We start from the raw sequence: 27090 nt of genomic DNA, 5'->3' as shown, positions 1-27090 counted from the left end.
TTGCCACGAAACATATTCAAGGTGGTCTTATAGAAGTTGGACAGAGTGTGTAGTGATCCTGTGTCTTACCTGTGGCTTCGTTAGGGAGTGTCCGGGATGCAGTGGATGATGCGGTGGCAGTGAGAACATATTGCTCGTTGGGGGATGATGTCCTGGGAGGGAATGCAGAAAGCCGCTACTTCTGAGCAGATGCTGCAGATGTGGTGGCATCGCACTGTGAACGCCCAGAGCTGGTCCGAGCGCACTCGCTGATAGATGGCCGTACGATCCACTGGTACTACTGCTGCGGGACGCGTTAACCAGTGAGGCCAGAGAGTTGGGCGAGTAGCGTATCATCGAGCTGATATCGAACGAATCCGAATAGGGCGATGTGGACAGGGCCCGTTTGCGGCTAACGCTGGCTCGTATGCTTCCCGGCCGGGGACTGTTAAGTCTGCTGGCCGCATCAATGCTGAAGTGGAAATCGGCGCTCGCCAGCGAGCTGGCCGGGTGCAGATCGGCGATGGCGTTTCGTGCATTGATATACTCGGAGGTGAGACCGAGACCTGTAAGATTTGAAAAGAACAAAGATCGATTAGGATTTCATGCTTTATCCGTTTTGTTCGAAAAATGTTTTACGACATCAAACGACACTTGGCCAGCCGACCTCGACGACGTCGCGTATGTGGATAGAATTAATTGGCTGGCCAAACGAGCAAATCGATAATCCAAAAGCGATGGTTCAATGCTATCCTCGAGTTTTATCAATGAGTTCGATGAATATATGGTTGACGGTCGAATACATCCTCGCAACTACCCAAAAAAAAAGACTTTAGAGATAAAAATCTGGCTCCAACCGTAAGCAGTTCCCACAAGCGACAAAAATTATAATTGATGTGTTTGCTTTTGTTTTTAAGAGCTGGCTTCTCAGAGAATACCAAATGAAACAGTGTGGCGACGCTGGGCACGGAAAAAAAATGAAAAAAGAAATATCCAGGGTTGTTCAGCAGCTGTCAGCCTGCAGCGACTGACTGCAGCCAAGCACCACCGTCGTAAGCTGTCACGTAGAAATTGCAGCCGTGTAAAACCTTGATTAATACACTCGACTCGCCGTTCGTCATCACATCTTCCCGCGACGCGAGCACCGGGCGCTCTCTCATATTTTCTGCAAACATAAATTTAATTTACGAGTTTATGACTGCGTTTATAATGCGATTTGGTCAATCTTTTATGCGCTTTGTGCATTACGTTGAAAACGGCACGCATGGCTTTGCTTCTTTCCATCTCATTGAGACGGCTTTCCGCAAATTAATTGGACACACGTAGCCCTCCTTAAAGTGCCAATAAAATCGGCTGAGTCGATCTCCGCTCCGAGACTCGACCCGTTCCGACGATTAAATCAAATGAGAGTGACATCTATATTTCATCTTCGCGCTGTTGTCACCCGCCGTTGTGGTCGTGGGACGCGCGTTGGCAGAGATTAGGCTATAAATAAGCGAGTCGAGTCACTACCATTCATCCCATTCAGAGACAGGACAGGCGCGAAAACTCGACTAAATTGGAGTGAAAATTAAGCTATTGCTTCGTTGACCGCCGGCGTTTCCTCGATTTGGATTGTCGATGAGCGGACACTCGTCACCTGCCAACAGCGGCCAATTTCATGCCCGAACAGCAGCGAATGCAGCAGCAGTAACTAAAGCTGGACGTGATAAAATTATAAATAGTCACGCACGTTCTCTAGCTTCTGGCTGCCGCCTCGCATTTGTTTTGTTATTGTTTTCTGATTCTTGTCATACGCAAGCTTCTGCTCCTTTCCTCGCTCCATTCAATTCAACCCATTTAATGAGTTTTTCAGAATAATATTTAGATTCGTTTTCACCTCCCCCACCCCCCTCAAAAGCTCCTCCCATTACCACAAAAAACGAGTTAACGTGGAGGCTCATTTAACACACTTGCATGCATACATATAGGAGAAATGGGTAATACGCACCCCCTAATGGATTTATCTTGACCGTGCTCTTAAAATTTAAGGTAACAACTACCTCAGTACGTAGATTAGTTAACTCTCAGTCATCTGTAATCGTTCTGTATTTTAGATACTGAATAACAAAAGTGCTACGAATTTTATTTTGTAAGGCGCCCAAATTTTATATTTCCAATCATACGGTGTTAAATGGCCCAGCAAAAGTATAATATGCTCATAAGCTGTTCCTCTCAGAGAATATAAAGCTCAGAGAAACTGCTTGTATGAATGAGAGATTCCATCAATCTATTCACTTCATGCCCACCAGCGAAGAGAAGAACCCGTTTCTCCGGTGAGCGTGTTCTCACAGTATTCGTACATTAATCCTCCAGTCCGCGCTCTTTTTTTCCTACATTCTCTGAGCACATAATAGCATATAATATCGTGATGTTTTGCTCATTTTCGTTCATTATGATTACATTTGAAGACATTTGGTCGGGGTTCTGCCAAAACGGACCAAGCGCCATTTTTTTCAAAATTGAGTTACACACACGCAAAAGTGAGTCAAAATACATACCATTCTTGAAATTAGTCAAGAGCCGTTGCAAAATACTAATGTGTTCTGTAATGATATTATGTTAATAACTAGCATGTACTTGGTTCTCTCTGTCTGCAAAGAGAACGAAGTTTTGCATGTCAAGCAGAACATAATTTTGTTTTTTTTTTCATATTGACGTAGGATTACGTCTTTCGGGGACATATTGGGGTACAAATTGAAAATCGAAAATCGAGCGCATCGTGAAAATTGTCCATTGATGAGCTTTTTTTCTTTATTTCATCCATACATAACACAGGAGCCATCTCGTCCAGGACCACAGAGGGCGGCTTTGGTACGTGATACGCACCATCTAATGACTAATCACCATCCTTCTATCATTATCACTCGGTTATGGACACTGGTGAAGTGAACAAACAATACCTAACAACCAGACAAAACGGACCCAAATCATTATCGAAGAGTTCTTCTTTTTGGTTCTGAACCAAAAATTGACGACGATGTGTGTTGATTCGATAGCCTTGAGAGCGGAGGTTCTGGTCGGATGGTGCACTGTTTCACTGGGGGAAACGTGCCTCTGGACACTTGAACTTGAAGTTCTCAGCGGAAACACTTTCAGGAATCAGTTCTGGGAGGAACTAACTGGGCAAATGGCAAAAAACACACGTTACGACAGGATTAAAATGTAAACTCTTTACTACTCAGTATTCAGGCGCGTTTTGGACACATCTCCTCTACACTTTTGTTCCCCTCGCTCTCTCTCTCTTTCTTCTAGTCATCCATTGAAATTTTATGTCCGACGGAAGTTGTCTTCATCATCTGTTCGACTGGTACCAATAGAACCGGGCAGCAACCTTATTTATAACTCCCTGTCGCTCTCTCTCTCTGCTCCCGCCGATTTCGGACTAATGTGGCCCATTTGCTTGCGATGCACGTTTTCGTCACTGTCCTGTTTCCGACGGAATGCATCCACACCATCATCCCACTGGGTCCAGCTTTTAATGGAATTACAATTTTAGCGTGCGCTTAGCTTCCTAACCAAGAGCTAGAGAGTAGGAAGGTGGATCCGTGGTGTGTAGAAGTCGCCATCGTCAGCCGTGATTTATTGTTTGTTTTACTAGGAAAGACGTAATCGGAGGGGGAGGGATGGTGGGAAAATGTCAAACGGTTTGCCACGAGGGGCAAGCTGTCAAAACTCATGCTCGATTAGGTGCTGCCGTGGTGATTTTTAATTGCTTTTGTTTCGTCGCCTGCTTTGTTTGCTTGCTTAGGGTGTTTATTATCGGGCGCTTTTTTAATGTGATGTTGGATGAGCTTGAGATCATCACGGGTCGCTGATAGGTGTTGTGTTGTGTGTTTATTTATGCGATATTGATTGCTTTCGAAACGGGTTGTCTGCGTAATTGATGAGGTACAGGCTGTGTCGGTTGCAGGCCTATAATTGGAGTGTCGACAATTGTCACGCTGAGAAAAAATGTTCCACGTTTTATGCATATAATCTTCTATGCTCAGAATCTCCGAACCTCCTACAATCGTTTCCCCTTGAAACGGAGTATTAAATTATCGCAATAAAACATGTGCGCTAAATTGAAGACAGAAGGTGAACTAGAGTGTTGATACATAGTGGATCCACCGTTATCAAAACATACAGTTACTCATTTATCAATGGCGCCTTCTCAGTTAATCTTGAACCGAGATTGTGTCTGATAATGATTCTATATGGTTGGTATTCAGTCAGACCGGGCAAGTAACAAAATAAGAAAAAAAAAATGAGTCAATAGTAGCAAACAATCAATAAATTGTCAACCTACATTCTACTTTTATCAGATCACACTTATGTTACTAACAGCCAGGTTTGTGGCATAAATTTATTTTGACTGATCAGCGAAAACTTATAATAGTTTGCAGTCAGAGTGGACCAAGTGCCTACGACCATACGACAAAGTTATAAAACCCCGACATGGTAGGATACAAAGATTGAGTTAAAAACGGTCAACATCTACGGCTGTACAGTGCTAAAATGTTTCAAGGTGTGACCTTCGTTTATTGCCCGATTGAGCTGATACCCTATGCAAAATATCAGCTCAATCGGACAATAAATAAACGCGAACAAAAACTACAAATAACTCAAAAGTAGTCTTCGGGCTTGTTGATCTGATGGGAAGCACCCAGCAAACGTTAAATCGCATAAAATGCCAACATTGGAGGCGATATACACTAGAGTGCCATTGGATGTATGGGAAAAAAGGGACCTTCGAATTTCCAAAGGGAACTTGATTAAAAATGTTGACTCCCATGAAGAACTACTCTATGCAAAATATCAGCTCAATAGGACAATAAATAAACGCGAACGAAAACAACAAATAACTCAATTAGTGTCATCGTCAGTGTGCTGCAAGTTAGAAATCACTAGCAAAATTAATTTTCATGTGTCAGGCAATAGAACCACTGACAACAGTATCGCAATTGCCACACAATTTACACTCATGTAGACCGCAAGTGTTTAAATGCGTTGAAAGTAGTTCAAAAGCAAGGATGTTGGGTTCCTTAGGAACTGAAGCGAAGGGATGATCGGTGTTGTTTTTTTTTGGTCTGTGAACAACTGCACGCGTGGAAAAGTGATTTCTTCGTCGTATCGCCACGGGTGAAAAATTCATTGCAGCAGCCCATAGAGAAGAAACTCATAGGTCCCTGCCCAGCAAAATAGAAACTGAGGTGGGACAGAGCAAGCACAATATTTATAGTGCCTTCACGGCTATCCGACGACATGCATCAACGGTATTAACGCTCAAATTGTAAAAACCGAACCTTTGTGCTATATCTATTTTCCATTATTTCTTTAGCCCGAGCAGTTGTGTCAGACATCAGCATTGAGGAAGTCTGCTGCCCGCTAACTGGAGCGAGACTGTGACTTGAATAATGATGATCATGGTTTGACTTAACTTCTTGATTTTTTATAAGTACATAGTTGAGATTTCTTATGTCAAACAACACGCCTTGGATGTATTTTGAGTGCAAACTGTAAAATACGCGTATGCCAGAATTTTCTAACGAAAAAATCTTCAACGAAAAGTCCCCCCGTCAGAGTGGGAATCGAGCCCCTGGCAAGATAATGTGCGCGCTGGTTTGAATAACAGGGGGTTTAAAATGTATCAGCCCATTCGTTCTTAGCCCTGAAAAGGCCATTTAAAACAAAATAAACTCTCAGCTATTTGTAGAACCTCACCGCCGTCTGATCCCTAGCCGGGTCACTAATTAATTGTAAATGCTGTGAATTCGCGAATAGTTTGTTTATACTCAAGCGTAAATTTGTGGTGGTGCAACGTAAATTGCAATATTTATCCTATCCACATTGTGCGTAGAACGAACCATTTCTATTTCATAAAAATATGCCCTGTTTTCTGGTTAGATGCCATTACTGAAAGACGTAGGGGTAGTGGGGGCAAAGTGGTCACCTGCTTGTTTGGTAGTATAACTATTGACTATAGATGCCGTATTATGTTTGAAGAATTTCATGAGTTTTGAGTCACCCTGTACTTCAGTAGAGTTGTCGCATGTCAAAATATATATAAAAACAGAAATTGCTCTCTCGATAGTCATTCGGTCGTAGTTCTGTACGCATGGTATATAAGGAATTTCTCGTGAAATTTAGTTTATTCAATTTGCTATATTGGACAAATCATCAGTTTGGACAACTGTTCACATATTCTAGGAGAGGTGAACAGATATTTTGTTTTATCTCAGCGATTAATTAACATAGAAATTATTTTCATGTTTGGAGGCAAAGTGGTCATAGGTGAATAACGACTTACAATGTTCTGTTTACTAAAGCTGATATACCGCATCACATTCTGCTCTTGAAGAAGATCCTTTTGTGGCTTTGACCTTGGATAAGTATGCCACTTCAACTAAACCAAGCCTCATTATGCGGAACGTTATGCGTTTCTTACTACTTTTTTGTATACATGAGAAAATTCAAATTGAGACTTCAGGTGAGTAGGCCAAGCTTGTTTCATACATGTACCTACTATATCAAATATGATTTGAACAAATTTGGTCGAAAAAACGCATAAATCTATCCCATTTAGCTTGATATGTGCGAGTGACCACTTTGCCCCCACTAGGTGACCACTTCACCTCCAAGCAATAAAAATGTGCGATTTTTCACCTTTTTTTCTAAAGGTGAAAAGTGTACTCTTTTGAATTTTTATAGTAAAAGACGTTTGCTATTTTGAAGAACAATGAGTTGAACTATAATATTCTTCGAGAAACGGGAATTGAATCGGTACGTGGACGCTGGAAATGAGCATGTTCCTTAGGGTGACCACTATGCCCCCACTTCCCCTAGTCCTTTGTAAAAACAAAAATTATAGGAGGTTGTGTACAAGACACGACCGGATTGTTGACGTAGGAATAAGCTATTATTTTACTCAAGTCGCTTGTTTATAACTTCCTACATTATTTTGGAATGCTTCGAAATACTGAAAATAACTGTTTAGTAGAATGGTTGCAATGGTTTTTTTTTATTGTAGAATCAGTTGACGATAATCGTTTGTCAATGCATTGAAAATTTTCACTCGAACGCTGTGTGACCTATTTTGCACTTGACATACACTCGGCTACAGGCGATTATATACTTGTTGCAACAATCCCATTATTCCACATCTTATAACTACATCAATCTATCTTCGGCACCGCATGGAAACAAAAACAGTTGAAAGTATCAAGCGAACGAACGTGATGAAGCCTCTAGGCTTTAAACTTTTCAGTTCATTCGCCTCTCTCGCAAGTTTCAATGATATTTGATACTTGTTATTTAGTATTGCCTCAGTAGAATCACATCTCTAGACATCACGTCACGTTTTTATGGAGTAAAGTTAGCGTTAAAAGCTATTTTTGCCGCGAACGGGTTTCAGCTATTTACATACCAAACGAATCGGAAATTCTCTAAGATTTGTTTAATATGCGATACATTACAATCCCCCGGTATGTAACTAGTTTAAATTGATGAACATATACTTTTTTTGTTCTGCTAATTTGTGAGCTTACCTAGCTGTGCCATCAATAACGAGCAACTTATCGACGAGCAATGAAAGGGAATATTTGCTAGAGCATAAATATTGGATCTCTGCTGAGGCAAACTTTCAGTCACGTTCTTTACTCTGAGCAATGAACATCGTTTGTATCTCCTTCGTTTCGGCTTGAATTGTGGAATGATGTCTCTGGACGCCATTGCATTAAAGTTCTGAACTGAAACTAGGTAATGATTTCTAGGGGTTTCGTTATTATTACACACACACAATTTTGACAAAAATCAAGCATAACCAGATATGACAATCAGAAGAGTCCGCCGGACCGTAGCTTGAGTATGGCTGCATAAGAGCATCTGAACAGTGCATGCAACAATCAGTATCAATCACATGGAAACAGTATAAATTTTGAACACGGTGTGGTGACTGCCCCAAGCTAGGCAGGACCGCAGAAATATAGAACCCTTGAAAGTTGGACAAAAGCAGTAATGAACTATTTTTTTTTGGGGAAGTTACAACTTGGACTACAATGTATTAGGCTGTCAAAAAAGTCCTGCGGTATTTTTTTTGAATTTTCATTTGTTCATAAAATTAGTTACAATCATCTGTTTTAAGTCAAATATGCGCCGTTTTGTTCGATGACTTGTTCCCAACGAGGTGCCAACTTCATAATACCCCTGGTATAGAAGCTCGCTTCCTTATTGGCAAAAAACTCGGATAGCCCATTTTTCACAGGCCTCTTTTGTGGCTAACTTCTGACTACCTAGCTCGTTCGCCATGGACAAAAACAGGTGGTAGTCACTTGGTGCAAGGTCCGGACTATACGGCGGATGCAAAAGAACCTCCCATCCGAGCTTCCGGAGCTTCTGGCGCGTCACCAAAGAAGTGTGTGGCCTGGCGTTGTCCTGATGGAAGACAATACGGCCTCTGTTTATCAAAGATCGCCTCTTCTTCATGAGTGCTACCTTCAAGCGGTCCAGTTGTTGGCAGTACAGGTCCGAATTGAGCGTTTGGTCATAAGGAGGCAGCTCATAATAGATTATTCCTTGACAATCCCACCAAACACACAGCAGAACCTTCCTGGCCGTTAATGAGGGCTTGGCCACCGTCTGAGCCGCTTCGGCGGGCTTCGACCACGACCGTTTGCGCTTCACGTTGTCGTAAGTGACCCACTTTTCATCGCCAGTCACCATCCGCTTCAGAAACGGGTCGATTTTGTTGCGATTCAGCAGCGATTCACATGCGTCGATACGGTCAAAATTGTTTTTTTTTGCGTCAACGTGTGTGGCACCCATACATCGAGCTTCTTTGTGAATCCAAGCTTCTTCAAATGGTTAATAACGGTTTGATGACTTATCCCCAGCTCTTGGCCGATGCTATGGCTGCTACTTTGCCGGTCTTTCTCGGCTAATTCAGCGATTTTTTCGCAATTTTCGACGACAGGCCTTCCGGAGCGTGGCGCATCTTCGACGACCTCTACACCAGAACGAAAACGTTGAAACCATCGTTGTGCGGTGGAAATGGAAACTGTATCGGGTCCATAAACTGCACAAATTTTATTGGCAGCTTGACATGCATTTTTGCCTTTGTCATAGTAGTACTGTAAAATATGTTGGATTTTCTCTTTATTTTGCTCCATATTTGCGACACTATAACTCACGAACGACTTAACCAAACAAAACACTGTCATGGACTATATTATAGCGCGCAAAAATACATTTCCAACAAGCTATAGTATGACTCGATACAATGAATACAACTAGAACTACGCGCTTACAACGACACCTCGCGGAAATACCGCAGGACTTTTTTGACAGCCTAATATTTGGTCAATTATAACATTATATTACAAAACAATAGCGACTACGGAAGCCAGAATCATTAACGAGGTCAATCAGTATTGTATTGCTGACATTGTCAGCGGTTTTGTTTTTTTCTTCTTATCAATGAGCCCGGTCAAATCAAAACACTCAATCGTATAAAATGAAAACGGTTGTTCAACGTAATCATGGATTTCGATTGTAAATCAGCAGACAGCGTTATAACGTTATTCATTATTTTGCTAAATTTCCGCTGACAGTGCCCATACTACAATGTAAAGAATCAACAAGGTCCCCGTAGCTAACTAATAACATGGCGTAGCCAAAACAATCTGGTCAGAACAACTTCTCCAACAACATAAACTTACCATGCAACGAAGCGGACGCGTGCTGGAGCGAGTACAGATGCTCCATGTAGCCGGGTATCCTGTACGCCGGATGGAAGTCCCCTGGGTGTGGTACCGCCGGTACCGACGGTAGTGTGGTCTGTCCAGCAGACTGCGGACCGCCGCCGGGTGGGCTGCCACCATTGGTAGAGGGCAGACCGGGACTGGAACCTCCAGCGGCGCCTCCGTTTGCGCCGCTATTGCTGCCGCCGGATGTGGCCGGGGGTGAAACCGTGGTCGGGTGGGACGATGGTGGTGGTGGTGGTGGCGGTAGAACGGTACCGGCGGCGGCGGCGGCGGCCTCTGCGCTTGCCACCGCTGCGGCAACGGCAGCTCGACGGGCGCTTAAAAATTGCAACTCGGCGAAATTTGCATTGCTGGCCAGTCTGTGTGTGGGAAGAAGAGAAGAACAAAAATCATCAAATTAAAATATTATGTTACACACATTGGGGTTGCGTTTTTTGGGGAAGGCGAAAAAGTTTCGCTTGATTGCGCTCCAGATTTTTGTCGTCTCGTATCGGTATCTCGCTTCTCGCCATATAAATCGGGAGGCAGATATATGTATGCTAATCAGGAGCTTCTTGATCGGCGGATACTCGTGTTAAAAGTGGTTTAGAGAGAGAGGAGTTTGTAACCCGATATCCAAACTAATAAATAATCCTTTGATGGCTTTTTCGTCTCGGCAGAGCGATCACGGAACGATCTCTTATTCCCATCAAGCCAATCGGTCGGTGGTGGTCGGATGATAGTCAACGATCGTTTGCGAAAATTAGTTTCTGCGCGGTACGACCCGTCTCGGTCTCGATCCGTCCGGCTGGAGTTTTAGTACTCCAGCAAAAAGTACTAACGCAAATGGATCAAAGCAAAGGGGGATCAAACATTCGCACGGTATTTAGACATCAAACGATCATTTGTAGCAGAATTTGTACACCAGGTGCGGTACCCCGAGAGGGAAAGATTAAAGCCGTTGGCGGATGTGGTCGAATCGATATTTCAATCGACCGGTGCAAGCCACAGGATCAAAGCGGGGAAAATTAATTAACAATCGCTTTTCGGCTACGCGCGCGCTCAGACACACGTGATCTCGTTTTACCCGCGTCGTGCGTACATGTTGTGGACCGCTTCGAACCCGCTCCCGTGAAGTCACGCTGATGGAAATTGCTTTTTTAGAACAAAACGCATAAATCATTTGCTCAACCATGTGTGGGAGGGGGGACGCAGCATGTTTATTTGTGGCACAACAAGAATGTTAAACGATTGCGATCGAGAGGCCAAACGCAGCCAAAGTGAACGCGAGCAATTTTCGACATTTTAATATTTCATCCCCGGCGATCAGATAATAACATATTGTTTTCTTGTGCCTTCCTACCTCAAAGCCCCCGTCGCCCCCGCCTAGCCCAACGTTCACATTATTCAAATCGAGTCAAGCGAAATTCCTGGGAATTGGACGCGGCTTGGCTTTCAATTGAAATGATAGAGATCATACAACATCGAACACAGAATCATGAAAGCGCGCGCTCGCGAAGGCAGCCAACAAAGTCATCAATTGAGCAAACGAACTCTCGGAATTTTCGCTGCGTTCGCTGCACAGTGAAAGGCAGGAGGGGGCGGTTTGGACAGCAGCGGCGACAAATCTAACCATCTCAAATATTGACGCAAAGTGGGCTTCCAAAAATGGAGAGTACACATATATTTGGGCACACCGCACTAGGAGCGGTAATTGAACGGGTAAATATTTGATCGGTCGGATCGACCGTGTATCACAAATCGAATTAAAAGTAAATATCGTCGAGAGCGGCTTGACGATCCCGTAATCCTGGGAACGGCGCACTCCGATCATGATGATCATGATGCCGCCGCAGATCGATGAAAAGGGGGGAAACATAAACTCTGGGCGTCCGAGAGACGGACGTCTTCATCGGGAGAAAGAGAACGAACTTCAATGTGTTTGCTCGGGTCGGGAACTAAAACTGTATAAATATATGCTATCAAAACATCGATATTAGCAAAACAAACAGACTGTAAATAGTGAGATCGGGTCCGGAATAATAATGGCCGATGGTTGTGACCGGGGAACGATCAGACGATGCAAGATTCGTGTGTGTGTGTATGTTTACTTTGTGTCTTGATTTTGCGGAAGCGATGTTGGTACAACTGGCCTAAAATGCGTCGTTTTTTTGTTTGTTTCATTAGGCAGCAGCCAATATGCACCCGGAGAAACTGGATTAGCGGTTCGGTGAGAATTGACTTTCCGTCAGGAAAGGGGGCCGTTGCCGCCATCCACTATTCTGGCTATACTTTGAATGAGATTGAGTAGGAAAGTTTCTCAGTGGGGTGTTAATAATAATTCATCAAAGGTGCTAATTAATTGCCGAAATATATATAGTGTAAAATGCACTAATTGACACGGTGCTGCACGGGCCGAGCCATATTTGGCCGATACGGTTCGATGTTTCGGCGGCGCCCAGAGGTACCATGACATGATTGTATTTTAAAGATAATTTAAACGAAAAAAAGTTTGACAATGTTGTGTCTAACTTGAAACTTCCCGGAAACGAAATCAAATGTCGTATTGGCGTAGGACTACGTCATTGATTTCAATGTAAGATGTTACTCCACGCAACTGAAAGTGAGGCATGTAACGAAAATTCATGAAATTTCAAACGCATATTACGCAAAATCATTATACATGTTATACTGTTGTATGTTGAAATATTTGAATTTTCTGCCTAATACAGATTCGGCTATTATTTCAAAATAAAAATAATCTAAATAAACTACGAAAAGCACGACGGTAGATTGATATCTTGACGTAGGGATACGCCTTTAATTTATAGGAGGATCATTCGACAAAAATGTAACGAAAAATTAAAGGATTTCAAATGCATATTACGCAAAATCGTTTTTGGCATAATCGAAATGTTTGTGAAAATAGAAAAATGTCGTTACGGGATTGTTTCTCTTTGCTTTTACGTGCTACAAATCATGACACAATAGAGAACGAGACAACTCTGCTTCGGTTCGCACTTCATGATACACGAGCAAGCAAACCAAAACCGTCATGATTGGTTTCGGTGCAGAAAGTTTATATGCTTCTTTGGTAACTCATTGCATGTCGAACCTCTCCATGCATCATGAAGCAGCAGAATCATACGGACTACCCAAAGCGAATGTTTCATATTCAATTACAGCAACAGATCCTGACCCATAATTGTCAGAGAGTGCAAACTATGTGAATATTTAGCTAGCTCAGGGAAGGATAGTCAGATCATATTTTTCATTTGTAACGCTGCTATCCCTTGAAACATATATATTCATATAGACTGCAAGTTTTGTGAGAAACAAAAAGACGGGTGGGTAATGTCGGTGACATAACCGGAGTGACGTAGGACTATACAAAGGGGACAGCTTTTGTTAAATATATATTTTAAATATATTGTTTTATTTTCTTCTCCTACGTGAATACCTACATATCTACCTGAAAAATGGATTAGTTTACTGTTTACTCTTTATGAATATGTTGATGGTTCTGAAAAGATCCTTTGGTGTTGTGATTTTGTTATCACTCGATATTCCCATCTTGTTCGGTTAAACCTTCCTGTTTAACTATTGCGTTTGCCACTCGCCACAGCTTTCACAGTTGGAAAATTTCTTCCCATCCAGCTTGTGACATGTTGTTCAGTAAATTACATTTAATGCGACGTGCCGGAGAAACACTTTGCCACTCACTGAAACTAATTGTTGCCTTGATGAGCGCCGAACCGAAGCTGCTCTGTTCTTGATGCGGGTTTTCTGATTGTCGTGAGCAGCTTTGCAAGCCAACTCGAGCACTCCGACGGCCGAAACTCTATAATCGCTGTTAGGTATACTGGTGCTCCGGCACCAATCCGTTCGGCCTAGTTACCCTTGCGGAGCAATCAGTGAATGCGACCAACAGGGTACTGGAGACCTGCACGGTTCGAGTGACGCTTTGCCTTTCCATTAACTTGTCTTCCTTTGTTACGTCCACGATGCCGATGCCGTACAACCACACGGGTTTACGGTTTGAAAGAAAATAAGATATTTTTTTGGGGTCCGCGTGTTTTATACTCTAGCGGTTTTTTTGCCACTCGCCACAGCTTTCACAGTTGGAAAATTTCTTCCCATCCAGCTTGTGACATATTTTACAGTAAATTACATTCAATGGCACGTCGCATTACCACCACTCAGTATCGGATTGGAGGTAATTTTAACCTGTAATTGAACATTTGCGATGACAGTGGTACAGTGTCAACTTTCAATGTGGGGTAATAATTTGGACCCCGAACTCTATGTTCACAAAAATGTCCAACTAAATATGTCGCATTACAGGTCCGTCCAATTAGCTAAATGTCGAGATAAGTGTAAATTACTGTACTTTCAATCTAGAAGCAATTTAAGAATTGGTGAAAATCAATAAGCTCAGAACAACTGCCAAATTCACATACTCATCATATCCTGGCAAACAAATTATGAAAAAATCAATTTGTGTTTTATAATTATTTTGGATATGTTTTAGAAAACATTGAACTGTATTTCCTAAACTCTTTTTTGAAAGGTTTAATGGCCCTGAAAAGCGCCTTGTTTTATGGAATGGTTCCAATTTAGAAAACTTAGTACTCGTGGTTTTGAAAAAAAATCATTTCGATAGCCCTCGATGCCGCCTTGTTCTGGATTTGCCACCAAAGCAGTTTGTATAAAGAACAAACTTTTTTCTTCTGCTACCTGCTGCCGTTTTGCGAATGCGTTTGCCACTCACTGCAACTGCCTGTTGTTGTCTTGATGTCCACCGAACCGAATGTGTTCTGTTCCGAATGCGGTTTTTCTTATCCTCGCGAGCAGCTTTACCAGCCAACTCGATCACTTCGGCGGCTGAAACTATATAACGCCGGCTAGGTGGACTGATGCACTGGTACTAACGCGCTCGGCCTAGCTACCCTTGCGAGGAACTCCAGATCAACACGGTTCGAGCGGGATTTTGCCTTTCCCTTCACTTTTCCTCCTTTATCATGTCCAGACATGGCTTCTTGGGTTGGTTTGTTGATGTGTTGTGATGCGAACCGATGTGGTGTACGGTTTGAATGAGAATGATCGTTACGGCAGCGGAGCGGGGATTTTTAAGCTGACTGGCTGGCTCGAGAATTACGCATGTGTGAGACTGCGACCAACGTTTCGTTCATTTTTTTCTTTTTCCTTTCCAATCGTGCTTCATTCTATTTCGCTGCTGCTCTGGTTGCCCGTTTTGGTCGGTACGATTTGAGGAGCACAAAATGGACCAATCAAAAATGGGCACATAGTGCATTTTGACAATGCTTGATATTTCACAATTATTCAATTATTTATCTCAAGAAAAATGAAATGTTATTCGTTATGATAGATGCGTAGATATATTTCCTATCAATTGATGCAAAAATCTTTGCGATCTATTGAGAAATGCTCGAGTTATAAGCGTTCCAAATCTTGCCTTTTTTCTACTTGTTCAGTGCCTAGATTTCCATTTCACCCCCTATATCTTCCGGTTAGACGTAGTCCTACGTCAAAACTCTCTCGTTTTAGCTCTTCTCCCATTCGCCGCTCCCCGCCAATGGTGGCCGAATGATGACGTAATTTTTCATGTATCATTTATCGCTCTGCACTTGTCTGTGCAGTGGTTATTCGCTGGTGCTAGAACGGGGTGAAATATGCGGTTCAAACTTGTACGCAGGCTTCGAGAGTGGTGTGCGATGTTTGGCACAGCTCGGATATGCAATCAACAGGCTCGCTGCGTATATTCTTCTGGTGCAACAAAAGTGAATACTGTCATTCGGTCAAGTATCTGAATCATCCATGCATGTTAGGTTATATATTTGTGAATTGTTAGTTACATGACACATTGTGGCTCATTCAACATTAACAGATATCCTAACACTGTGAATAGCTGTAAAGCTACTTATGTATGTCAATGCGCAAAAACGGCTCAAAAGAACTGGTTCACTTAGGTGGACGGTTAGTGACTTAGCCGTTCATCAAAGTTAACTGCCTTACTCTCTACTTCATGGTCTGGTTACATTGTTCGTCCTCACATGTTTTTTTCCTGACGGACAAGTTGAGTCAATGTATATTAAGAATCGTCCTACACTTGATGATGAGAGTGAGATGACTTGGAAGATGGCGACACTCTATTATCCCCAAATTTTCGTTTCGGAAAGTCTCGATATCTTATCTAAAAGTACACCCAAACTAGCGTTGGCAGAAATAATGCCGTTCCGTGTGCTAGAGAGTCAAATGCGCAAATAATGAGCTGTTTTAAAAGCTCAAAAATGGTTTGTATGTATGCGAGCAGACATCTCTTTCTGTTTTCTTTTCTCATTTCATTTGGGATTGTGCCAAAAAAAGCACTGATATTTTGTAATATCTTCCATTCTTTCCATTCTTGTATCGAGCTATGTGTGCATATGTGTGTGACATCAGCTATGGGAATGAATGAATCACTTGCTCGCACGAGACTGTTGTTTCAAATCGGGGATGGATTAATTATACCAAATAAGTTGAAAACGGACTGAAACAAATGTATTAGTTGCTCGTTAAAGATGGTACGAGTAGGAAAGCACACAAATCGACCGAACAAATGTTTGGGAAAATGGGAATGCTTCCAGTAGAATATGTAGAGTTGTGCACCGTGAGTTCAATTATAACTAATGCCGAAAATATTCACGTTCTTCTTCTTCTTGGATGGCGTTAACGTTCCCTATGGAGCTTTTGCCGTGTCAACGTATGCATTAACTAGCGTCATTTGTTAATACTTAGTTGAGATTTCTTAAGCCAAATAACACGCCTTGAATGTATTCCGAGGGGCAAGCTCTTGAATACGCGTGACCACAGTGCAATTCGAAGGAAATTTATTTGACGAAAAATCCCCCGGCCAGAACGGGAATCGAACCCGAACATCCGGCATGATAATGTGAGACGCTAACCACTCGGCCACGGGTGCACTTATATATATTCACGTTTTTTTCTATCCCTTTTTGTTTTTATTTTAGGCTCATTAGCATTTTAGCTGTTACAGAGCCGAATTTCAATCGTGTACATGTCACATATTTATCATATCTATAATTAGCACATTACACAGTTGCCATTTTTCGGCGTTAGAGTATTCCCTTCTATACCATTGCAAATGGTACACATTTACACAGTAGCCATTTAGGCGTAAGAGTTTTCTATCTGTTCTTCCATTATCCAGTTAGACTGGACAGCGGAGGCAGTTGTTGATCCATTGTTGAGTTATTTATAGAAGAGCAGCCCGATGTTTCTTACAGAGCAGAGCAGTTGTATGGATGAATCGATCTTATTTCGACCGTGGATCGATCTCCATCGCTGATGATTGTTGCGTGGACGTAGTTATTCTGTAACAACACAAAGATGGTCAATGGGGGCCCTGAGTTTTGAACTCACGAATTTCAGTCTGCCTTGTATTGATAACCTACTGCTCAAGGGAGAGTCGATAAATATGGAAAAACACTATCAATGAACACTAGTGGAATGAACATCATCAGCAGCTTGCCATAAAATTCATTTTTCATTTGCATCTTCATTTTCGTCATGATATTCGTAACGTGGAAATTGAAGATCATTGCGTGTTAGTGAAAATCAAAGCATAAAATTCAACATCAACCAATTGAGAGTAAAATCGATTAATGGTAAAGGATTCACATTCACATTCATCACACAAAATTGTTGTTTTTGGCGACTTCGGCAATGAAATGAAATGTTGCTATCCCGATTGGCCGGAAATGGCAGACACCCCCAGTTAAATGGTTAAATGGGTGACAATAACAGATGAGCGAAAAACGAACACAATCTTGTTTTGATTTCCGGTTTGATGATACTGGCTCTGAATGACCAGCAATGATAAAAAAACCCCTACGATATGGGTATTGGATAAAAGGGCTTCAACAGCAGAAGTCGAATGTGGCTCCCGGTTCATTGAATACGGCCCTGGAAGACCGAAAATAGAGTTAGTGAAGTGGAGTTAGTCAAAGAAAGTGTTAGAAACTAAGATCGTGTTAGAGCCAAATGGCTGTAGTAAAAGAGTATAGAAAGCGGAAACGGAAACGAACCGTTCCTCTCACGCTAAAGGTAGTTCAATTCTCACTCCCGACATTCTTCCAAAAATGGAAGTGACGAACCAGACAAAAAGTTTTGAAAGTCACTATAATACAATGTAAAAAAATATGATGATTTTTTTTAAATTTGTTGGTTTATCATTTCGGATATTATTTGCGAATACGTCGAAATTTCATAAAAAGTCCATGTAAAAAGATCCTGAAAAGGTTTACTGGCTTGCGTGGTTTTGCAGAATCATTTCGAGAAGTAACGATTCTTTCTTGCCTTTGCGAGAACAATACACTAATTGGTCATATGTTGCAATTTGTTTCTTTACATCAATGCCCGCATTGTACTTAGTATTTAACGAGAGGCATCTTCACAGCTCGAGGGGAAAAATAAAACACGAGCAGAATAAGCGACCTTGGTTGTTTCGGGCACAGAACGATTCTGAAAATTTCCCTTCTTCTCCTTCTTATTCTTCTTTATCGAATTAAAGAGACTTTAAACTGTTCAATTTAATGTTCGCCCAGCAACGGTGTTGTCCAGTCGGCATCCTCACGAGGAATGAGTTTTCCTCAGAGGAAATTCAATACTTATACGCTAGCGACAGCTTACTTATTATGCAAGGGTAGAGTTCACTTCGCAATTATTCTCTTTTCGCTATCCCCCTTCGTTGTTTCTATTCTAGCGGCTGCATAAGTTGCCCGTTATTGACAGCTCTGTTCGGGAAAGTACACAAATGGACAGAAAAAATGTATGGGGAAATGGGATTGCTTCCAATTTTCATCGAATTAAACCATATGCGGACTATGGGATTGTAATGTATAGCACATCGAACAAATCTTAGCAAATTTACGGTTCGATTGGTATGCAAAATCTTTAACCGTTCTCAGCAAAAATAGTTATTAACGTTAACTTTATTTCATAAAAAAATGACCTGTTCTCTGATTTGGCACCCTTAATGTAAGACGTAGTCCTGCGTCAAAAAAAAACGGAAACGGAAACCGCACAAACCGCATAACGGGCAACGCTCAACGAGAACTAGTGTTGTCTTTTCCGGATTCCTGGTTCTTTCTTTTTTTTCTAAATATGGAAATCAAACACGTATCCAATAAAAATTCACTTCAAGCGATGAAGATCAACCCAACGTTCGTGATAATCACCTGAAATCATTAAAAGTAATGAAAGTGCCTGAATGCAGGCTTTTCAGAATTCGTTCATGCTGTTTTCGTTCAATATACCAAAGTTCACGCGTCTCGACTCTTGTGTTATACTCATTATGACAGATACGGTGTTGAGCATCAACAGAAGAGAATTTATTCGACACTGAGAAAAAGCTAATTCCTCCATTCGTGAAATTTTTAAAAAAATTTGTGGCACTGATTAAACCTGATGATACAAAAATAAGCGCACATCAAGCACTTGATCGCTTCAGAAAAGACAGTTGTTGACAACTTTCTGCGTTCTGCTTCTATGAGCTACTGTTCTGAATTCTTAGAGAAATTCAAATTCCATTGAGTTTATGTAGGTTTACCACCCACTGGTAAAATTCTCGAATTTTTGACAGGCTCTATTTCCATCCGACTTTCGGGCGGAAGTGATTGTGTGCGGCTCGCGAAAAGAGTGGCGTTGAGTTTGAAAGGCATGATATCTAGTAGTGTTCTTTCCGGACCAGATAGGACCACGAAGGGCGCCCCGTGGCGGGAGAGGGGGAAACGTGCAGCAGGTATTTCCTTTCACTGTTTCGTTGAAAATGATCCATCACCATCGGCGCGGCAGCATATGCAGCAATCTGCAGCAATCGGGTGGTCCGATGCCAGGGCCCGGATTAAGAGCGAAAATTCGCGTGAACTTATAGCCGGTATTGTACCCCGATCCGGCGGGTTTCAGATGGCGCGCGAGTGCAAGCGTTGGCATTGTTCGTGGGGAGAAGATCTCCTTTGTTTGCACCACCATGATCATGTTGCTGCTGCTGCTGTTGCTGATGCTGATGATGCTGGTTCATTCTTCCAAAGGGATGATTGCTTTATTTGATAAGCAAATTATCTATTATGATGGGATTGTTTTTCCCCACCTCTTCGGGTCGGTGCAAGCCGTCTCGGACTCGGTTTTCGACAGCAAAAAAAAAAAAATACAGTGAAGGAAGACTAAAAGCTGCAAGCGGAAAGTACGGCATAAAAAGCGATCGCGAATAATTGAGAAATAACATTTCATAAATAGAAAGAAGCGAAATAATATACCTCGGGATCGCTTCGGGATGTGAGTGCTTCGTGCGGAGCAGCTGCGAGGAGCATGCCCGCCTGTTATGTTCCGAGATTCAGGATTGAGTTGCGCCACAGCCAGGAAGATTGAATAAGAGGAAGAAAAATATCAAAAGGGGAGAAAAGTAAACAATTTGCTTCGAGGCATAAAAACGAGAAAATTATGATCAGCGTGTTCTCCCTTTTTCTTCGTTGCCCGTTGACCGAGGGATTTGAAGCACACTGACAGGTGAGGGAGTCGATCAGCTCTCCTCGCGCGCATCTATCAACGGACCTTCAGGAGACAAGCAAAGGGTGTAGATAATCGCGCACATGACTTTGTTATGGGCTTATGAGAGGCGTTCGATTGAGCGTGATAAAAATCACTGTGCTTCGACGGTTCTCCACGCGGTGCACCGTACACTCCGCACCACCCCCGCTGCATCATCGTTTTAATTGAGCCTCCCCACTGTGAGCGCGCGGACAAGATTGGCTCACACCACGCCCACCAATTCAGGCCTCCAACCGATCACGCCTCCGCGCTCGGGGTTTTTATAGCGCAAACACAACCACCAGGGTCTCAACATAATTCTGTCCATTTCGGCCCTCCAGCGAGACTTATCAGTGCACAAAATCCACAATTATTTGCGCGGGATAATAAAAAGCATCATCCTCGGTCTAAATGAAGAAATTTTCGCTCAGCATTCGACACGCCCCGAAATCCAGCAAAAAAAAAAGAACTCACCTCCGGAAGAAACGTCGTGCGGGTCGTGATACACACCGGGATTCTCACGTAAACCAAAACAATAACAACTATAAATTCAAAAACATCCAAATAACAGAAAGAAAAAACAACAAAAAAAAGCACGGCGAGACTAACCGACTCTAGAGGCCCGACAGGCACGGAATAGCAAGCACAGGTCCAACGTCCGCGCACAACCGAAAACACGATTCGGACCGAACTGGCGAGTGCGCTGGCGAAATGGACTTGTTTTGGTTCCTGGACCGAGATCTTCCAGCCGAGGTGACTCAAGAGCGAAAGAGAGCGACTACCTGGGACCGAGAGAGCGGGCGATCACAGTCTCGCTCGCTCGCTCGTTCGATCATTCGCTCGCCCTCGGCTCTCAGTCAGTGCAAGTTGCACTGTGCATATTTTCATCAGTGTTCCGTTTTTTTCGTTCATGTGTTTCGTTCGCTGTAGGAAACTCTCCTTACACACCAACACAGAGGAGGGCTTTAGCCCGAGATAAAGATGATTCAAGTGGAAATAATTGATTTATTACGTTTGCTGCGAAGGTCCCTCACTTAGCAGACCTGGGACGAGGAGGCTGGAATTTCAATGGGGTCCTGGTGAGCGTTTTTCTTCCAGGTCGGACGGGTCCCAATCGGAGATTCAATCAGTGCGCGCGTGAACACACATTCGTCGTCTAATGTATTCGTCAAACTCCTCATCAACAGGAGAAGAGATGCACATATATTTTCCCCAAAGCATGAGATTTGCAAGTGCTGATTAAATCGGAAATTATACATTTTTCTCTCCGTGAAAGCAGCCTTGGGATGCGATTGTTTGTGTGCTCGTGTGCGTTCTTCCTGGATTCGAGGAGCATGGGAGGTTCAGGCACCGCAATACAAACATCTAAATTAAGCCATTATCTTCCCGTATGTTGGAGCTCTGGGAACATCTTCTCGGCGTTCGGACTGCATTGGATAGGACGCCCAAGAATAATGAGATATTCGAATGCGTGCCCTCTTTTTTATCAGTGCCGGATGTCTTGGGGTGTATGTGGTTTGCCTCTGCTTCCAAACTCTCGGTTACTTTGGTTCCCACTGTGGTTCGAAACAGCCGAGACACATGTCATGCAGTTGTCTGATTGGATGGTTCGTTTGTACGCACATGAGCAATTGACGCTTCACAATCAACGCAATTGGGTGGTTGTTTGCATGTTGCTTACATCTTGTCTTCATTTTTCAAGGGTATAAGCAGGTACCGCCGGGTGGACATGGTATTGCTTTCGAGAGAAATTGAACAGAAACTTTACAGTGGTTCACACAAGGCTACAAAACACCATTGGACCAATTGGGGGGAATTTGTGACAAAAGTGACATGGTAAACGCGCTGGTTTCTTCGAAAAACAGGTTGAGCCACGTCTTGTCCGGTTCAGGGCAGTACAGATAATGTTATTATTGCATAGGGTTTGCTGCGAAAAAAAAATGGAACGATCACATGTCATTGTTAACCATCAACAAAGCCATGGTACACAGCTGAATTGAAATGTTGAGCTTATCCGCGCGAGAAACGGAATTAAAATCGAATAAGGTACACCAGAGGAGCTGTATCATCGATGGAAGTGGATGAGTTGATTTTATAAAATATAACTGGCCCAGCAAACCCGCCCAAAATGGATTTTTTGTTATCAATACTTTCAAACGCTCACATTTTTTTTACTAAGCGAAGGTTGATGGATCCAATCGCAGAACTATTCATTGATCGGTCTTCTAATTGACCCTTTACAACTTCCTTTTACAATAAATTTCCTAGCACTTCTATCAAAACTCGTCATTATAACATCAAATTATTTTCAGACACAATTCTCAATCACTTGCAAATAACATGTTTCTCCGTTACATGTATGTGGCATGCGCTCATTATTAATGAGCGTTACTCTGAAGATGCACAAGGAAAACGAACAAATTATTAACACCGATAAGTTCTTTTTTTTGTCAAATATAGCAAGGTAAAAATAGATAAATCTTTTAAAATAAGTACGGGTCGGGACGACCGTACGATGAAACCGTAAAGTAAAAGTGAATAAGCGAGACCGCACAAATGCGTACGGCTCGGGACGACCATATGGGTACAAAAGAAAATGGCTGCGTAACCGTGTTAATCATTGAATAAACAAAGCCAAAGCTGATTACGTTTCCTCTATTTTGCATTCCGGTAATTCTAGTAAGCAACTGTGGGTGAGACTTAAGCAACTTAATGTTAGTAAACCTCTTGATAATTAAAGTTCCTAACTCTGGTGATGAAATCGATAATTTCTTCAGTGAAAACCTTCCTCGCGAGCTTAAACTACCAATAATTCCTCCAGAAAATCCAAATGGTTTCAAATTTCTTCCAGACAACGTCAGAGGTCGCAAAAGCAGTTGAATCTTTTACTTCGAACGCTGTTGGTTTAGACGGCATCCCTCTGAAATCTATTCTACCCTACGTTATTACTCCAATTATATTCATATTTATCCTAATATTTTCGATTTCTAAGTTTCCTCGAGCGTGGAAGGTATCTAAAATAATTCCCATAGCTAAAATACCAAGAAAAACTGTATCAATTAACATCCTTTGCTCTTTGTCCAACGCTTTCGAAAAAACTGCCAAACATCAAATGCAAGAGTTTATAAACACGTTCAACCTCTGTTCTTGATACTTGATGACGTGAATGAATGTGTGGACAAAAAAGCGCAACATTCTTACTTCTTATCGATTTTTCGAAAGCTTTCGATCGAGTGTCTCACACCAAATTATCGAAAAAACTAGCAAATCATGCAGTTTACTTTATTGGGTCATACCTTCGTCAACGCACTCAAGTAGTTGAAACTGGAGGGACTCTATCAAGTTCTGTCAGTATATTGTCAGATGTACCGCAAGGGTCAGTGATTGGTCCATTACTTTTCTCATCTATGTACATATAAATGGATTTCTGTCTGTCTGTCTGATTCTTATGGACTCGGAAACTACTGAACCGATCGACATGAAAATTGGTATGTAGGGATTTTTGGGCTCGGGGGAGGTTCTTACGATAGTTTGGAACCCCTCCCCTCTCTCTAAGGGAGGGGGGGCGTAAAATTTCATGCAAATGAAACACAAATTTCTACATTACTCGAGAATTAATCAAGCAAATGAAACGAAATTTGGCATGTGGAGGTTTTAGGGTGTAATAAATGATTCTATGGTGGTTAGATACTCCTCCCTCCTCTCTTAGGGGGAAATTAGTCAAGCAAATGAAACCAAATTTGGCATGTGGACGTTTTAGGATGCAATAAATGTTTCACGGTGGTTAGATACTCCTCCCCCTCTCTTATTGGGGGGGGGGGTTTGCCATACAAATAAAACACAAATTTCTGCATTACTCGAGAATTAATCAAACAAATGTTTTAGGGTGCAATAAATGATTCTATGGTGGTTATATACTCTTCCCCCCTCTGTTAGGGGCGGGGCTGCCATACAAATTAAACATAATTTTTTGCATAACTTAAGAACTAATCAAGCAAATGAAACCAAATTTGGTATGTGGAGGTTTAAGGGTGCAATCAATGTTTTTACGGTGGTTAGAAACTCCACCTCCTTCTCTAAGGGGGAGCTGCCATACAAATGAAAGACAAATTTTTGCATAACTCGAAAACTTATCAAGCAAATGAAGCCAAATTTGGCATGCGAAAGTTTTAGGGGACACGAAACGTTTCTATGGTGAATAGACACATCTCCCTTCAAATGGAATCAAGCATATAGAGGTTTTAGGGATCGATAAACGTTTCTTTGAAAAGGAAAATGGGAAAATTCGACAAATTTAATTCGCATGTGTTCTACAATTACATATTGACAAGCGTTGTAGGTTCATTTGATGTTTGCGGTAACGAAATTGATCTTCGTTCGAAAGTGGAAGTGGATTTTAATGTGATAAAACGCACTCGTATATCGTCTTCTATCTATGTAATTAAAAATGGATCGCCGAATATGTTGATAAGAGCAAAACTCGAAAAAAGGAATTGTCCGATTTAAGGATGTCGTAATTCTATCATATTTTCTGTATCAAACATTTATTTTATGTAACGGAGAAGCATGTTATTTGCAAGTGGATGAAAAATTATGCACGAGAATTGTGTCTGAAAATAATCCGATATTATAATGTCGAGTTTTGCTAGAAGTACTGAAATTTTACATTAAAAAATAGTTTTAAAGGGTAGATTAGAAGATTAATCAATGAACAGTTTTGGGCGGTACGAAGTTTGCCGGGTTAGCTTGTTATTTATAAATTATTTGGCCGTGTATTTAGCATGATACACATATTTTCTGGTGATGTACAGCTATAATTTTGCGCTTTCAATACCGTGGTCGAAGTAATGGCTTGGTCAGTTAACTCTGATCTTGAAAAAGTCTGTCATTGGTCAGAACAAAATCTTCTCCTTATTAATGCTTCTAAAACAAAAGTAATGTTCATAAGTAGACGTCAAAGACCATCTTCATTGCCAAGCATTTTTCTCAATTATGAAGTTTTTGATTATGTTGACAGAGTTTCTAACTTGGGAGTTATTTTTCAATATATATTAATACACAATGCTCAAAATTCTATACAATTCTATGAGACTTACTGCAAGTATATTGTCTGCTACTGATTATAAGATTATTTTAAACCCTTCTACCTCCGCACTTTACCTATGGTTTGGAACTCACATCGAATGTCTCTGTAGCTGCTCTCGATAGATTGAGATTAAGAATTGCTCTGATGGATATTAGGCATCAGTACATTTTCTCGAGTTTCTCATCTTCACCATCGAATACTTGGATGTTCTTGTTATAATTTTCTTAAAATGAGATACATCTCTCTATTCAGAAAAATTCATCATGGCCCTCGTTATCTTTTTTGAAAAACTTACTACTTTTAGAGGCACGCGTACCAGAAGCTTTTATCACAAATAAATACTTCTCTTTAGAGAGAATCATTCTTCGAGCGAGCAATTATTCTATGGAATCGGCTTCTAGCTGAAATTAAAACCATTGGTTCACGCGGACGGTTCAGTCGAGAATGTATAGGCTGGCTAGAAGGAAGAAATTAGTATTTAGAATGTGAATTAATCAATTAGTTTTGAATATCGTTCATGAATTCAACATATGGTCGCATAGAATCCGATTGTAGAAAAAAAAATCCTTACTCTACAAGTATGAACGCATAAATGAAATGAAATGAAAAGGAAAAGAAATGTGAATCGAAACGACCGTGTGGTGTAAAGATGGCAGTAAAAATATTTGCGGATCGGGACGAAATTTGATTTCGAAAAAAAAATTGACATTCAGCTGAGATACAATCAATTTCTAGAAGATCACCCAAGCCAAGAAAATTATGGTTTCCGGTAGCTCAAACATTCACCGTTATCAACCGGCGGATCAAAAAGTAGCTTACCGTGGTCTTTAGGGTAAAAAATCGTGCAGACCTTCTTTCCGTGGGGACAGCATTTTGAACGAAATCAAACAAAATGTTACGAGGCCTGTCATGCTCTCGGAAATTTCCAGAAGTGGCGAATGTTCTACGCTATCAAGTTCTCTGACTAACCCCAACTCACAATGTACCCAAATTAAGATCACGGCCTCCTGTGCGTTGGAATCAATTGATGTCAACAAGCGAGGTGGCACAGTTATGGCACAAATAGGAGCGATGAGCGAATGTTTCAAATCGGTTTATTTTTTTTATCAACCCCTTAATTGATGACGTCAAGAGTAGACTCGGTTTCAGAACTGTGCGGTGGGAACGAGAGGAACACTTACAACCGCCCAAAGCCAACGAGAAACGACTTCTAATTAGTCCGAACGAGACCAAAAAAAAAAGCGAAAAAAAATACTGTACCAAATCACATCGTCGTCCATTAGCATCGCGACATGATTTCCGATTCCACGCAGATTAAACCTGTTGTCCAATCGATCGGAGTCCATCGATTGGGAACTTGTTTCCCCGGGTGCTCGAGCGTCTTCGTCACATTGCGTGGTCGTATCGATGATATACACACACACACACACACATGAGAGACAGCGGGGTGGAAATAATTGGATCACATGGATCCACCACAACACAATCATCGTCATCAGCATCTTTGGCAGCCGGGCGGCGGCGATCGCGTTGAAAGCCGCGGCGGCGGCAGTAGCGAATGAGTTTGGGTCCATCCATCCATCCATCCACGGAGTGCGAGCGATGAAGATAAGTGGATTGATGAGAATGTAAATAATGAGCGAGTCCTCCCATCCC

The 27090-nt window shown here is 41.9% G+C and overlaps 1 protein-coding gene across 1 annotated transcript in view; it reads right to left on the bottom strand.

The window, feature by feature from the left end:
* Positions 1-27090, bottom strand: part of LOC129772477 (transcriptional activator cubitus interruptus) — a 139251-nt gene that overhangs the window by 10145 nt on the left and 102016 nt on the right. Inside the window, exons 2-3 of the mRNA XM_055776210.1 lie at positions 9717-10120; positions 70-545 (exon numbers count right to left, since the gene is read on the bottom strand). Coding sequence (XP_055632185.1) covers positions 70-545; positions 9717-10120 — 880 coding nt within the window. The remainder of the gene's footprint in view (positions 1-69; positions 546-9716; positions 10121-27090) is intronic.

The sequence above is a fragment of the Toxorhynchites rutilus genome, chromosome 1 (assembly GCF_029784135.1).
Source record: "Toxorhynchites rutilus septentrionalis strain SRP chromosome 1, ASM2978413v1, whole genome shotgun sequence".
Classification (NCBI taxonomy): Eukaryota; Metazoa; Arthropoda; class Insecta; order Diptera; family Culicidae; genus Toxorhynchites; species Toxorhynchites rutilus.
Note: the sequence above shows the minus strand (reverse complement) of the source record. Positions and strands in the feature narration are given on the sequence as shown.